Source organism: Perognathus longimembris, chromosome 1 (genome assembly GCF_023159225.1).
Source record: "Perognathus longimembris pacificus isolate PPM17 chromosome 1, ASM2315922v1, whole genome shotgun sequence".
Taxonomy (NCBI): Eukaryota; Metazoa; Chordata; class Mammalia; order Rodentia; family Heteromyidae; genus Perognathus; species Perognathus longimembris.
In genome coordinates this window covers 91,991,171-92,007,985 of record NC_063161.1, presented here as the reverse complement: position 1 = coordinate 92,007,985, position 16,815 = coordinate 91,991,171, and the positions used below count along the sequence as shown (strand labels likewise).

The 16,815-nt window shown below is 38.6% G+C and overlaps 1 protein-coding gene across 6 annotated transcripts in view; it reads left to right on the top strand.

The window, feature by feature from the left end:
- Pcsk5 (proprotein convertase subtilisin/kexin type 5) overlaps nucleotides 1–16,815 on the top strand; it is a 411,976-nt gene that overhangs the window by 251,593 nt on the left and 143,568 nt on the right. For all 6 annotated transcript variants that reach the window (XM_048332196.1, XM_048332181.1, XM_048332173.1 and 3 more), the window contains 3 exons: nucleotides 6,416–6,552; nucleotides 9,871–10,014; nucleotides 15,742–15,844. In XM_048332196.1, coding sequence (XP_048188153.1) covers nucleotides 6,416–6,552; nucleotides 9,871–10,014; nucleotides 15,742–15,844 — 384 coding nt within the window. The remainder of the gene's footprint in view (nucleotides 1–6,415; nucleotides 6,553–9,870; nucleotides 10,015–15,741; nucleotides 15,845–16,815) is intronic.

The following is a 16,815-nucleotide window of genomic DNA, read 5'->3' as shown; positions in this document are numbered from 1 at the left end:
AGTCACTTGGCGGCATTCAGAACTCCAGTCCAACTTGAACTTCAGCCCCATTATCTCAGCAGGAAGCTCCCCTGGCAAGCTGCGTTGATAATTTGAGGGCTTGGAATTGTGGGTCAACAGATCAGTCCTAGGGTAGATAAATGGATACTTCCTTCTCTCTCCTTTGTTCTTCACTGGTCTGTCCCATCGACCATTTCAAGTGTTCTTCTTGGCCTCTGTCCCTTGCCTAACAAAAAGCCAAACTGCCTATTCAGTTCGGTACACTTGGGTGTAGAAAATGGAGGTCAGGTGGGCTAGGAGAAGCCACAGTGGCTGGGGTTCCTTTGAAAATGCTTTTAGATAAGAGCAGTTTGTCTAATGGAAGGTTTTTTTAAGGATGACAAAATCACATTCATTCCACCCAAATAAAAGATTTTCTAACAAAGGCTTGTCCCCTTGGATTCTTCTTTCAACTGTATTTGTTAGAATTACAAAGAACTGTGAGGCCCATTTCCCCACCCCATCAGCCACCTTTAAATGATTTCCACTCCCAACTCATTGAGTTTTAGATTTAGCCTAGTTGTATTGGCTTTCTGTTCCAAATTTTGTCCTGGAACTGAAAGCTGAGACTTTGCCTTGCTTCCTAAATTTGATTACAGAAGAATATCTCTGCTTCTAATTATGGATTTAAGTAGAAAAGCGGTATGCTTTCTAGTCTGAAAAACCCATACGGTTCTATAGTTAACTATGTTAAAAATGCAGTGTGTGTATTTCACTCCTTTTTGTTATACTGCAAAAATGTTCTAAGACAACCCGTAGATCATTGTGAATACCTTTACACCAGGATGTAAATGAATCTGTGGCTCATAATGAAATTACACTGTCACAGTGAAAGTTTCATATTCCAGGAAGGCCCTACCATACAGCCTGATTGCTTTATTCAAAAACAACCTCTAGAGTTAGGCAGAAATGAATTTCCTCATTTATACAATAGATGTAATGGTGTCTGCCTCAGAAGACTGGTACAAATGTTAGTAAGATATCTTACAGTGAGAGCTTAGCTCATAAGTAAATGGTATCCTATTTACATAGTGCTTATCAAAATCAGCAGTTCATCAAACACAAATACCTGGGCCCTTCCCAACGATGCTGCCTCTAATAGTCTGGGGCAAGATCCAAGGAATATCATTTCTAATATGTTCCCAGGGAAGACTAAAGGTACCTGTCTCTGAGCCATCCCTCAGTCTTAATTTAAAAGATTACATAGGGCCAAGCTCTGGTGGCTCATGCCTGTAATCCTAGCTACTCAGGAGGTTGGGGTCTGAGGATTGTGGTTCAAAGTCAGCACAGGCAGGAAAGTTCATGGGACTCTTTATCTCCAGTTAACCACCAGAAAACCAGAAGTAGAACTGTGACTCAAGTGGTAGAACACTAGCCTTGAGTAAAAAGAGTTTAGGGACAGTGCCCAAGCCCTGAATTCAAGCCCCCCAATCCCCCCCCCCAAACCATTTAGCTTTTGTGCATATATATATATATATATATTATATTATTATTTTGTGTCATAAAAAGACCTGTGAATAGTATGTTGCTAGTGTGCTGAGCAAGTCATATACAAAGGAGATGATAATATAAAGCAGATTCGTAGATAAAAGCCATTTTCTATCAGATGGAATAAATCTTCCACCAGATTAAATTCTTCCATCATATCGTCTACAAAGAGGAATGTGGCTGGGGGTAGTGAATGATCTGATACCAATATACATGCTGGAATTTTAAATTAAAAAGAAATATTCTTTCTTTTAGATTTCCCAAACCTCTAGAACCAGTACCTTTTTCTTGAGTTAAAAAAACAACCAATTTAGGAGAAAGAGAACTGTATGTGTTAAATGCCTTATAATTTTTTTAAAGCATCTAAATATTACAGAAGTTAAATGTCTAAACAGACACAGATACACACACACACACACACAAACTCAATTACATTTGACCTAAATAATCATTATATAAGCAGTGCTTTAAATTATGATGAAGCATTACAAAAATTAATAAGCTAAAGAGAAAGAGAGAAAAGAAAAATCTTCAAAGAGTATTGGTCTAATGTTTAAGTCTATAGTGATAAATACTGTTTGAGTAGCTGTGGGTGATTCTGAAATTAAGATCCTTTTACAATTTCAAAAATAATTACAGGATAACACATGGCCGTCACTACTTATAAAATGCCTTGTTACTCAGTTTCTGTAACATCATTAAAAATGTTGTATCTTTGATACATTAGACTCTTTAAGTAAAAGGGAAGGGGTGGGGGGAAACCTGTACAGTAATTATATGACTTATTTCCTGAGTTAATTCCTCAGAGAGCTGCACTATAGTTAATAGTAGTCTTTTTTAAAAAAAAATTTAACCAGGGGTTCATCTAATGCAATTTATTTGAAAACCACTCTCATGGGGACAGGGCTGTGGGGCATCATTTTAACAACTGGCTATATAATCTGCCACTGTGCAAACCATTCACCAAGCATGTAAAGGCGAAGTCAGTGTGGATGGAACTGACTTTAGCAGCAACAGAAAACACGGATCCAGGCATAGAGTTCACCTCTGCTTTCAGCACATGGCACTCTAGTTACTATGCTCGCACACAATGTCAGGTCTTCCCCTTTTGCAAAGTGCAGACTGTTAGGTTTTTAAAGTAGGTAGCGGGTAAAGGAGAACGCCACGCGGTATTCAGGCAGGAGAGAAAAGTTTATTACCAAACTGCTGGCCAGTGGCCAAGGTGATTCATGGCCAGAGAGAAGGGAGAGAAGGACAATCCCCACCCAGCCCTGCCTTATCTAGAGCAGGGGCAGGGGGTGTGGCCAGGTGGATTAGGACGTGACCTCAGGGAAAGAGGAGGTAACTCCCTCCAGGTCTTCTGGTTACCCAGGTGGAGACTTAATGAGGTGGGGGCATCTACATGCAGCCTTCCAGTGATGGACCTTACACAGACCTTCAAACAGGGTGTTAGATTTTCTACTTGATGGATAGACACCCCATGATAAGAATCTGCCTTAGCTGTCCATTGTTCTATATGTGATTGTCATATTGGCAAACAGGTTCTTCACAACATCAAGCTAATCTACATGCTACATTAGCTTTTGTTATATGCAAAGGATGCAATTGGTGGTGGTGTTTGCCATTTCATGGGCTTGAATTTAGGGCCTGGCCGCTATCCCTTAGCTTTATCATTCAAGGCTGGCACTCTACCACTTGAACCACAGCTCTACTTTCAACTGTTTTGGTAGTTAATTATAGATAAGAGTCTCACTCAAAATCTTCTGATCTCAGCCTCCTGAGTAAGCATGATTATAGGCATGAGTAACTGGCACCTGGCAAGATGTAGTTTTCATTTTTGTTTTTCTACTGCTTAAAATACTAAAAAAAAAAAAAAAATGTTGGGGCTGGGAATATGGCCTAGTGGCAAGAGTGCTTGTCTCGTATACATGAAGCCCTAGGTTTGATTCCTCAGCACCACATATATAGAAAATGGCCAGAAGTGGCGCTGTGGCTCAAGTGGCAGAGTGCTAGCCTTGAGCAGGAAGAAGCCAGGGACAGTGCTCAGGCCCTGAGTTCAAGCCCCAGGACTGGCAAAAAAAAAAAAAAAAAAATGTTGAATTAGAATCTTAATATGGAGCAATATGTACCTATTTAAAATCTCTAAATCTCTATAGTTACCAAGGATCACATGCAACTAGACACGTGAGTACCTGGTAAGCTGACACAATCACCTCTGTCTTTTTCTTTCTCCATCAACTCTTTCAACAAAATGAAATTGTCTGAGTTTTCATTCTGAATTTCTGCATGCCCATGGAATTAACGAACATTCCGTCTTTGTAAGGTGAAGAGAGCAGGGGGTGGAACCAGCTGTCCCCACAGATATAAACAAGCCCATTCATATTTGGGCTTTGAAATAGTGACTTACAAATACCTATATATATATATATATATATATATATATATGTATGTATATATATATGTGTGTGTGTGTCCAGTTTCTATTTAATTTTGCTGTTCCAAATGTGACTTGAAAGTGGTAGGTAGAGCAGTAGGAGAGAAAGAGAAAGTTCTAGAGCCTACTAAGCCAGCCATCAAGTGACCCATGTGAAATTGTAAGTTGGCTGCAGTGATGGAAACAAGACTTGCCCCCCACATCATGCCAGCTGCAAATCTCCTTTGTAGTTTTTAGATGTGAGGCAATGCATCCAATGTCCTGTCTAAACTGTTTGGGAATGTCTTTTAAGTTCTGCATTCTTGGAGAGATATTGTATGTGGCAAGTTATTGCTCCAGTGCCCTCAAATGGCACAGTGGTTTCAAAAATTAGTGTTTGAGAAAGAACAGTGAAACAGTTTGGGAAATCATTCTAAAGTGTTTTTCCTTCTGCATCCATTTCAATGCCAACATACTTCCCTTAACAGTCAGAAGGCCATCCTGACACAACTCTGCTTCCCTATTCTTAGTTTGTGTACATTTCCCCCATTTATGAATATCTCAGGTGCTAAGCCAGATAGTATATGGGTGCAGTACATCTTCCCAGTTCTCTTGAGGATCATTACAGTGGGAATACATGATGTGTGTGTGTGTGTGTGTGTGTGTGTGTGTGTGTGTGTGTGTGTGTATGCATGTGTGTGTATTGGAGCTTGATTCAGGGTCTCATGCTCTCACTTGGCTTTTCACTCACATCTGGCATTCTACCCCTTGATCCAAACCTCCCTCCACTTGCAGCATTTTGACCAAACTACTCCTAAAATAATTTTGAGATGGGATTTCTAATACATTAAGGTTTATGATTATTTCTGTTTTTAAAGCCCCCTACCCCATTTTCCCAAGGTGAAGATCTGCATAGAAAATCAAATTATAAGCATTAATTTATTTGGGCAGCATACAATTAAAGCCAGAAAAGGGTATTGTGTCTTCTCAGTAGCCATCAGCATCCAGTAATGGGGGACCTTTAGCTCTGTCTCCTCTGAAAGCCAGTAACTGGACATAGTTGCTTGTAAGCTAGGGCTAGAGATATTTTTCTTCCCTGTTTGCTTCTCTGACTCTCAATTTCTTTTCCCCATTTTGTTGTTTGTCAAGTAAAATGTTAGAAGCACCTAATTTTTAAAAAGAAAACACAAAAGACTTTTTTCGTATCTGCCCCATGCCCCATTATTTTTTCTATCACTTCCCTCTTTACAGAAAAAAAGTCTTCAACATATTTTGGATAGCTGTGTGGGTAGTCACATCATGTTAGATGCCTATACAAATGACTTATCTATTTCCTTTTGTTAATTTTTATTATCTTTACGTAGCTATCCAGAGGGGCTACCATTCAACAAATCCATCTATCAAGTACAGTCCATCTTTATCAGTGACATCCCTTTCAGATGCTCATTTCTTTATTTTTTATTTACATTTTATGGTAAATTTATTCACATGCTGAAAGATAAACACATACACACATTAATTTTTTTGTTTTTTGTTGGTTTTTTTTTTTTTTTTTTTGGCCAGTCCTGGGCCTTGGACTCAGGGCCTGAGCACTGTCCCTGGCTTCTTCCCGCTCAAGGCTAGCACTCTGCCACTTGAGCCACAGCGCCGCTTCTGAACACATTAGTTTTTTAATGCTGGATAGTATTTTATTTTTTAATATACCATAGTTTGTTTATACATTCACCCATTCACAGACCCTTGAGTTCTTTTCAACTTGGGGCAAGTATGAGTTCTGTGGACATAGTTCTTTATTTCTCTTAAATAAATCTCAAAAGCAATTGTTGAGTTTTATAGACAATGTTTATTTAACTTCATCAGAATTCTGAAACTGCTTCCCTTTACCGGTTTAAGAACATTCCAGTTGCTCCACATCATTAGTACTCCTCTGTCAGTCTTGTAGGAAGAGTTATATCTTACAGGGTCATCCTTTACAGATTTGCATTTGCCTAGCCAGCCCTTACTGTAACACAATGACATAGGACAAATGTGATAACTGGTGACATCCAGGATAAAGACAAGCTCCAGTGCACAGCTGAATGTGCTGATAGAGGGGGAATAAAAGATAATTGATCTTATCTTTCTTTAATTTAATTTTATTGTCAAGGTGATGTACCCAGGGGTTACAGTTACATATGTAAGGTAGTGAGTACATTTCTTGTTATGCTTGTTACTCCCTTATGTTTCTTCCACCTCCTCTCCCCCCTACTCTCCCCCACGCCAGAGTTGTACAGTTAATTTCCAGCATATTGTCTTGTATTGCTATTGCATTTGTTCACCCTTTATCCTTTGTCTCACCATTGTGATGTTTCCCTTCCCTTCCCTAATTCAGATAAACATATATACATTGATCTTATCTTTAATGGAAGTCTCACTAGGTTTTAAAAGCATGACTGTAACATAACAAGGTAACAATATTTTCTGGTTCTTTTTCAGGTTGTTTGATCATTCCATGGAAGGATTTAAAAACTGGGAATTTATGACCATTCATTGTTGGGGAGAACGCGCTGCTGGTGACTGGATCCTTGAAGTGTATGATACACCCTCTCAGCTGAGAAATTTCAAGACCCCGGGTGAGAAATTCTTTCACTCTTAATCAGTTTATAATGTAGAAGAAAACAATGTAGTCTGTTTTGTCCAAAGAGTATCTTATACTTGCCTTAGTTTTGTGTTTCTGTGTCAGAATGCCCATCTCAGTATTTTATAATTCAAAAAGAAGTTTATGTAACATATTTCTGCACATTCATGAACTTGATGCATCTGGTTGGTGTAAGTGATGCCCTTTAAGGTGGACGGCATCTGAGTGGAAAGAGCACATGTCAAAGTGACAGAGAGCTTGTGTGGCAGAGACCAAGCATGTGGGATAGCTTTCCTTGATAAAGAATTAATCTACTCACAAAAAACAAAAACTGAGTTCCTGACCTAGTTATGTTCCAGTAGACCCCATCTATTAAAGGTTTTAACATACTACACTATGGATTAGGTGTGCAGCACATGAACTACATCCCAACCTTAACAGCACTCAGATGCCAGCATCAACGTTTTCCATGTTATTTATTTCATATACATTTTGATCTATCTACACATACTCTAGTTCTTAAAACTATATGGACCTTGGGTGCTAAGCAGGGTGCCAGTGACTCCTGCCACCATCCCAGCTACTCAGGAAGCTGAGCTCTGAGGGTCATAGTTCAAAGCCAACATAGACAGGAAAGTCTGTAAGACTCCTATTGTTACGGGGTTCGAGGGAGGGGGTTCCCTGGCCCTCCAAGAGTCCACCAGTCAAAGATAGTCTCAAGCAAAAAGATGGGTTTACTGGGGAAGCATAAAGTGAACTGACCAGCCAGGGACACAGCACAGACTTGGGAGCTGAAACTACGCTTGTAAAAATGCAGGCCTATGGGCCAGGGACACAGTGCAGACTTGGGAGCTGCCACCATAACCCCAAGCAGTCCTCAAATTGGGGTTTAGAAAGGTAAAAGCATAGCACAGATGTAGGGACTTGACACAGGGGGTAGAGTAAGCAACAAATAAGTTAAGCAAGCCATTTACAGAAGAAGAATTTTGGGGTCAGGTTGACCTAATCTACTCCCCCCATCATTTCCTACCATGTTTCTCTAATCAAGATGGAGTCAACTGTACTCCCTACAACACCAATTAATCACCAAAAAGGGGGAAGTGGAACTGTGGCTTAAAGAGGTAGAGTTATCTTGAGCAAAAAAGCTCAAAGACAGAGCGCAGGCCCCATGTTCAAGCACCAGGACCAGCACCAAGAAAAGGAAGCACAGAAACAGTGGAACAAAGGGTGAATCAATCCAACAGTGACAGTCACTATATACTATGTGGGAAATTAACAACTTGGGAGGAGGAGGGACTGGGAATATGGAGTAGTGTAGAGTGCTTTCCTCATATACATGAAGCCCTGGGTTCGATTCCTCAGCACCACATATATGGAAAAGGCCAGAAGTGGCACTATGGCTCAAGTGGCAGAGTGCTATCCTTGAGCAAGAAGAAGCCAAGGACAGTGCTCAGGACCTGAGTTCAAGCTCCATGACTGGCAAAAAAACAAAACAAAACAAAAAACAACTTGGGAGGGGGAGAACTGGGAGAAAATTAGGGAGTGATACTGTTCAAAAAGAAATGTACTCATTACCTAACTTATGTAACTGTAACCTCTCTGTACCTCAACTTTACAATAAAATTTAAATAAAAAAGAACATTTCACACTAAATTATGAAATGCCATCTGAAAAAAATTACTGTGTGTGGGGGGGTGGTAACAATTTAAGAACAAGAATTAAAGATGGAAGTGGTATTGTGGTTCAAGTGGTAGAGTGCTAGCCTTCAGCTGAAGAGCTCAAGGACCTAGGCCCAGAATTCAAGCCCCACGACCAAAAAATAAAAATAAAAATGTAAAGAGTAGATATTTAAGATATAAGGGTAGAAAAAACTTGACAGCTGTTGACTGATGTTTCAAAGTCTATGTTTACTGTTTCTATGTACCTCCCTGTCCTTTCCTTGTAAGTAATCCAGCCTTCTGCCTGTGATGAATTAAATGTTTTGGTCATAATTGACTCACAAAAGGAGATAAATTTCTTTTCTTTATTCTTTCCTCTAAATTTAATTTTCTGTTTCAACAAGAAATTGAGCTTAGGTTATACTGGCTAATCTGGTTAGCACCAAAGAAAATAAATGATGGTCTCCTGCCCAGCATGAGCCAACAAGCCAAGGAAAGCCATCATGCTGAGATAAACACAATTCCAAGCCCGACTGAGCAGGAAAATCCATGGGAATTTTATCTCCAATTAACCACCAGAAAACTGCAAGTGCCACTGTAGCTCAAACTGATAGAGCACTAGCCTTGAGCACAAAAGCTCAGGGACAGCACCCAGGCTCAGAGTTCAAGCCACAAGATGAGCAAAACAAACAAACAGAACAATCTGATCATGCCCAAAATCTTCAAAAACTCAAGTAAGGTCTTATTTCATAGAACAAAAAAGCCTTCTAAAATATCCTAGGATTGGGCTGGGGATATAGCCTAGTGGCAAGAGTGCCTGCCTGGGATACACGAGGCCCTAGGTTCGATTCCCCAGCACCACATATACAGAAAACGGCCAGAAGCGGCGCTGTGGCTCAAGTGGCAGAGTGCTAGCCTTGAGCGGGAAGAAGCCAGGGACAGTGCTCAGGCCCGGAGTCCAAGGCCCAGGACTGACCAAAAAAAAAAAAAAAAATCCTAGGATTCTGTAAAATGTTCCTAATATGAAAGTCAGCCATCTATCCAGCCATCTAAAGGATATATATTTCCCAGGCTTCCTTAAATGCTGATTCAATCAAGTCCTATCATGTAGTAGGTTCTTAGTATGTGAAGTCATTAAATACTTAATTCTGACACCAGGCACTGGTGACTCATCACAGCTGTAATCCTAGCTACTCAAAAGGCAGAGATATGAGGATTATGGTTCAGTGGGATCCCAGGAAAGGAAGTCTGTGAGACTCTTATCTCCAATTAACCACCAAAAGACTGGAAGTGGAGATATGCCTGGAGTAGCTTAGCAGCCATGAGTGAGAAATCTAAGGGAAAGTTCCCAGGTGCTGAGTTTAAGTCAGTGCCAGCTGAGATGGAGGTTTGAAACCAGACCAGGCAGGAGAGACTCTAATCTCCAATTAACTACCCACCCCACTCCTCCCTCACAGCCCTCTACACAAAAAAAAAAAAAACAAACAAAAAAAAAACCCAATAACTGAAAGCAGTGCTATGACTCATGTGGGCGAGTGCTAGCCTTGGGCAAAAGAGTTCAGGGACAGCATTCAGGCCCTGAGTTCAAGCCCCAGGACTGGCACCAAAACATATATATATTTGCTGAAGCTGTGGTTTCATTCTAATTTCTCCAGGTAAATTGAAAGAATGGTCCTTGGTCCTGTATGGTACATCTGTGCAGCCATACTCCCCAACCAACGAGTTCCCCAAAGTGGAACGCTTCCGCTACAGCCGGGTGGAAGACCCCACAGACGACTACGGAACTGAGGATTATGCAGGTGAGCTGGCTTCCAACAAGGCACTGCTAAGAAAATGCATGCATCACCTCTGCCATGTAGAATAATGTAATATAATGTAGAAGACAGGATATATTATTACCAATATCATATATGCCAATATAATGTATTACCCATAGTCTAATATATTTTCTTCCATTTCCTCAATATTTGTGTGTACATTGGCCTATTCAAATATTCATGTGTAGGCAATGAAGCTAATATGCGATACTATGAATGCACCATGAGTTATCAAATCCATATTCTGAAGTGTGTGATGTACACTGCTTTAAACGAAGTTCAGAAAATGAACATTATTTATCAATCTTTTCTGTACCTTCAGTGATTTCTTTAGAACAGAGTCTGGTCTGAAATTTACTGTATCAAGGGACTACATCTAGCAATTTTTCACCTGTAATTTCTCACTTAAATACAGCTCTCTTTTACCTATTTTTTATCTTCAAGGTGGCAATGATTCTCTTATCAGTTTGTAAGAATTACCTATGTTAGTGTCTTACACTCTTGTTTGCTGAAAACATATTTCCAAATATAGTTTGCATTTTATAGTATTTTTAACCAGGAATACTGTCAGAGAATGTAGTGTAAAGTTTCAGTTATAACATTTGTAATTTCTTTTGCACAAATTGAATCCTTTAACATATTCTAAATATTGATTTTTTTTTGGTTGAGATGGCTTGTTTCGTTGTCATCTAGAACTTTACCTTATTTTATTTAGTCAAATTTGAAACTATTTTTACACAAAACTATAGCTACTTGTGAGGAGCTTTAAGGCCAGTCCAGGCTAAGAAAAAAAAAAAAAAAGAAGAAGAAGAAGCTTTAAGACCCCATCTCAACCAATGACTGGTCACTGGGCACAGTAGCTTGCACCTGTTAGCCCAGCTACCTGGGAAACACAGTGGCTAGGTGCGGTGCTGAATGCCTTGTCATGTCCAGCAGCCCAGGTAGGAATATTGCATCCCCGAGCAAATGGTGCATAAAAGACTCCCACTTAAAAAACAACCAACAGAAAAGGCCTCTGAAAGCATGGCACAAGTGTTAAGAGTGCCTAGAAAGCAACAAGACCATGAGTTCAATCCTCAGTGCAAATAGCAAACAAACAAAAAGAGAGAAAAACTATGTCAACTATTTCCCATGTAGATTAAAGCATTGCTGAATCCCTTCTTTTCCTTAGTCAAGTCTCTACTAATGCCACCTTTTCTCATTCATCAATGTAAAAACACTCAGACTGATACAGCTGATGCTGTTTTATTTATATTCTCTCACTCTCATTCTCTCTCTCTTTCATGGACTAGAGCCCAATGCCATGAGCATGCTAGATATAAGCCCAACCAATGGCCCACAGCCTTTTCAGACCTCATGATGTATTTTCATATGTGTAAGCATACATGGAAATTTAATTTGAATTTATCTGCGGTCTAATAGGAAGATTTTTTTTTATAATACCAAGTCTTTTCCAGATAAACTATAAACCATGTCTCATTATACTGAAATCCTTTAGTTGTGCCTGTGTAATTGTCTTCATGCTATTTTTATATTTTAGTATTTGGGGTCTTATTGCTCTTGTGGTACAGAACATTTTAGCTTGTATAGGGCCACTTAATTCTCTTATTAATTTATTCATTTTGCAGTTGATTTGTGGGGTAGTTTAGGTTCTTTTTGGTATAAAATAACTTTTATTTACATAATTTATATCTATAAAACATAACTGCTTTCTTGAGAAGGAGAAAATTTACAAATGACAGATGTTACTTCTTTTGTCAAAGATATCTTCAAGCAAGCTAATATATATTGTCACTTTTTTTAATATAGTGGTAACGGTAGAAGCTAATCTTTTCATCTGTGCATCAATCACTTATTAACAATTATAAACTTTTAAACCATTACATTGGTCACTTGATAAGATCTAAGTGTTCAGGAGGAAAGGGAAAGAGCAGATAAAGACTTCAAATCTCTTTTAAGATGATTTGTTTTTATTGGTAGTGGTGGTTATCATGGGACTTGAACTCGGGACATGGGCCCTGTCCCAGAGCTCTTTCATTCAAGGCTAGTGCTCTACCACTTTGAGCCACAGAGCCACTTCCCTCTTGTAAGATTTATAAAATAAATTCTTTGCAACATCTTCCTTACATCAATCAGACTTAACAGATCTTTCTAGCTGGCAAGGTACATATACTGATTAAGTTTCTCTGTTTCCCAAGATCTGTTCTAAGGAGCTAACAGTAGGAAAATCTGTTGACTAACTGATTCTCCACACAATGAATGGCCCTGTATTCTTTATGCAGTAAGAAATTACGTCTTCCAAAAAATTGATTTATCATATATGAACACAAGATAAATGTGAACAAAGTCAAGAAATAAATACTATAAAGGGACAAATAATAGTTCTGTCATAGCAACCTGATAGTCCAACTAACACTGCTTATATAACTAATCAGAATATGAATTTTTTTTAATTTACAAAAATAGGGGTATTAAAACAGCAGAATGAGGCTGGGCATATAGCCTAGTGGCAAGAGTGCTTGCCTTGTATACATGAAGCCCTAGGTTCAATTCCTCAGCATCACATATATAGAAAATGGCCAGAAGTGGTGCTGTGGCTCAAGTTGGCAGAGTGCTATCCTTGAGCAAAAAGAAGCTAGCAACAGTGCTCAAGCCCTGAGTTCAAGACCCAGGACTGGCCAAGACAAAAATCATCATCATCATCATCATCATCATCATCATCATCAATTAAATTAAATAGCAAAATGATTTACTATCATGATTTTGTGACAGACATCATCTGAGATGTATATTCATAATTTCCACTCAGATTTATAAATTTCCCCTTCATTATAAAATAAACAAAACCCGAATACCATAAATTTCACTTGAAGGCAATCAACTGTCATACAATATTTCAACAAATTAACATCACTATCTGCAGATTGTGCATTTGTCCTTGTTTTGTTTCTGATTTCTATCTTATTGTGCAAGCTACCATTTGTAGTAGGATCTAGTCCTTCTGAAATATAATGAGTGTATAATAGTTAATATACACAGCCATGATAATAGAGAATAATTTATAAATAGAAATATAATGTACCTGTAGACAAGAAATATTTCATCCCTGCAGTTCTAGGAGTTTTCTCTACATACTGAGTTAAGTGTACCTCATTAATCACCTAACAGAATAGCTAAAATATTCATAAAGCTCCTTTTATTCTAAGCAGGTAGTATCCTAGAGTTAATTACATGCGTCATATGTGAAGACTAACAGAGCTAAGCAGAGCTAGATTATGTTAGATTCTGTTTTATCTTATTTTGATTTGGGCTTATGATATTACTATTTATGCTATAAATATCAAGCTTTTAAAAAAAAGTTGGTGCTAGGCCTGGGGCTGGAACTCAGGGCCTGGGTTCTGTCCCTGAGCTTCTTTTTGCTCAAGGCTAGTGCTCTACCACTTGAGCCATAGCTGCACTTGTGGCTTTTATGGGGCAAGGGTGGGTAGTTTATTGGAAATAAGAATCTAACAGATTTTCCTGCTCAGGTTGGCTTTGAACCACAGTCCTCAGATCTCAACCCCCTGAGTAGGGTTAATGAGTTAACAAGCCAGTTTTATCTTTTTCTGACCCATAAATGGAACACAATTCTATAACATTTGACTCAGATCGTATTCAAATTCTGCTAATGTTTTTAATCCAAATTTGGGTTAATATTAACATTGTGAACACAGTGGCACCTCTCTGTGGTTTCTCTGATTACATCTCTCAAACATTGATACTGGCTCTGAGGAGAGAACAAAGACTATTATTTCATAATTATCCTGTAACCTACTATGCTAGCTTGCATCTGGGACAGCTTAAGATTGTAACTGAAACAGCAAACATGTGAACCTGCCATAGAGAATCTTTTGGGAACATACCAAAAAAAAATAAATGTTTTTCGGATTTTATTAACGTCTAGAAGTCTTCTGGTGAAAATTTAGGGCCACCCATGACTCCTTTCCTTTGCAGCTATGATTTTACATCATTTAGAAACCAACCTAACTAGAGGCACAGATGGCATTATCATAACCAGATTCCTATACTGTTTCATTGAGTCCCAGGGACTATGAAATCCACAGCTGACTAAACTTAACCCTTACACAGCACAGTCACCATCTCACTGGTGTATGGTGGTACACAGCTAAACTGTAATAATAATAATAATAATAATAGCTGTGAGGTTTAATTTGGAGATTAAAGCTTTTGGAGAAAATAGAAATAAACAATAATGTCAACTGACTTGCAATTAATCAAAAATGTATTTCAAGTCTGCAGCTCCTCATTGTTATTAAGTAGTTGTACAAAGGAGTTGGAATCCTGTAAGTCAGTTTATGAGTACAATGCTTCTTGGTCAGTGTTTCCCCTTCCTTAGTTCTCAAGTCTGAAGCATTTTCAAATGACATATTTCTATTTAAATCAAGAGTTCATTTCAGGTGCATAGTGTGCAACTTCTAAATGAGGTATTTGTTGATCTGAACTCTCCTGGGTCTGTAATAACAGGCCAGACACTGCAAAGCTGGGAAAATCAGTTTTCTCATCAGTAAAATGAGTATTTGGTTTCCAGTTTTTTTTCCTCCCAAGTCATGTTAACATTCTACATTTTTGCAATTCAATAATTATAGCATATAGTTCCATAATGACTAACAGATCTTGTAAGGCTCAACAGTAAAGCATTTTGATTAAAGCAAGTAGGATTTAAAACATTTCTGGTACCCTTAGCTTGATATTTGCATGTTTCATGTAATTATTTATTGGTAGCTAAAATTGTGAATTTTCAGTGGAAAAGAACATTAAGAATATGAGATCAAATACACTAAATATGAAGATGAATGAAATGAAGTTTAAAAATGCTTTAAGTAGCTATTAAATGCTATTAAAAAGCTCTTGATCAGTCATAAAATATTCCATCTCCCTAGTATTCTTTTTCCCTCCTTACCATCCACTCTCTCTAGTTCTATGCCAAAGAATATGTAGCCCGAAAAATTATGATCCTTTATTACAAGCCTAGAATTCCTTAAGCTAGCTTGCATTTTTTTAAAATTTATGTCATTTTCCTTTGCTGAGTTGCCCATTGGCCCTTAAATTGCATGCAATTTTAAACCTATTATCTGTGCCTGAAGTACTTGCTTTGTGATCCAAGACTAGATGCTGATAAGCTTGTACCAGAAGCCATAATGAAGTTACATGCTGGCCACAGTATTTTACAGGTATTCAGTGGCTTGAATGACCTTGGACGAGACAGGTGATCTTATCCAAGTGTTGCTTAATAACCTTTTCTTCTCTTTTGTCAACAACATGTCATTTTCCTATATCTCTCACGTTTAATTCTTATGCATATTATTTGCAGTTGATTGTTGGTTGTTTTTTTTCTATCTACTACATTAGCATTGTTTATCTGAATTCTAAAATACTGTGAGTTTTCTCAAAGCAGCCATATGAGTTTTGAAGGCCTGGCCATGCCTAGAATTTACATGCTTGATACTTAAGCAGTTGAGGTTTTACCAGTACAAATCAATAGTTCATTTCTGGGCATACAGCCACACTGGCCATTATTTCTCAGTCTTAAAATTTTTTCTCAGTACATGGGGGGTTAGGGATCCCTGTTTAAAACCAATTTAAGGTAAAGCTGATCTGCTAGAATGTTTTCTTTTTTCCCTAAGTTTTACTCTATTGTCTTTTGGAAAGGTCCCTGTGACCCTGAGTGCAGTGAGGTCGGCTGCGATGGGCCAGGACCAGAGCACTGCAACGATTGCTTACACTACTACTACAAGCTGAAAAACAACACCAGGTAAGAGAGAGGGCCACTCAGGGCCCCACAGTTAGACTAGAATGGAAGTTACATGCGCTTCCCATCCCATTGTTGGCCAAAAGAATCATAACACCAGTGCCCTCAGACAGCTGCAATGTTCCCATGTCTACCACAGGCCCTAATACAGATGTAATGCCGCTGCGTGGGCCCAAACCCTGTCCTTCACAGTGCATGAAATGCCCACCACTGCCATGAATCTGCAGCTCTTTTCTCACATTTGGAAGGAGAGTGAGGAAGGACCAGCTCTGTATGTGCCTTATCTTCTCCACTCCATTGTTTTTTCTTTTATTTCTTAGTTAGCAAGTAAAATTATATACATATACATATGTATGTGCCTTTAAGCATATATTTAAATATATTTTATATGCAATTTAATTTCTATAATAATATAAATTATATATTATATAAATTAGGTATAACTTATGGAGGGAAATATGACATAAAATGTCCATCCATTATAGGATGACTGAATCGAGCTCTTTAACACATACATTCCTTCACACACATCATTTCAGATATATAAAAATCTATTAGCTGTTATCATGAATGCAGTGTTTTAACTCTAGCAACCGAGTTGTGCAACAGATCTGAACCTCCTAATTCTCCTGAAGATCTTCCTTTTTAATCACATTGGTATTTGATACTCTAGCTGTATTTTCTCTTCATGAAAAGGTCAGGACCTGGGCCACTGAAGTCCACCTCAGTGCCCAGAAGCACTGATTCTGCCTAGAACTGTGCATATGTATACCCAGTAGGGCCAAGTCGCAAACCAATGACTGCCCACTACCATCCTCCTCAGGCAATGTCCCTCCTTCCTGCCTCCACCGTCTTCCTCTCCCATTAGGCCAAACAAAGCTCACTCTAAGAAGATGCCTTACCATGCATCTAGACCTCAGGCACCCAGAAATATCCAGACAGACTCGAATTCCTGGTTTAAGTGCAGGATAGAA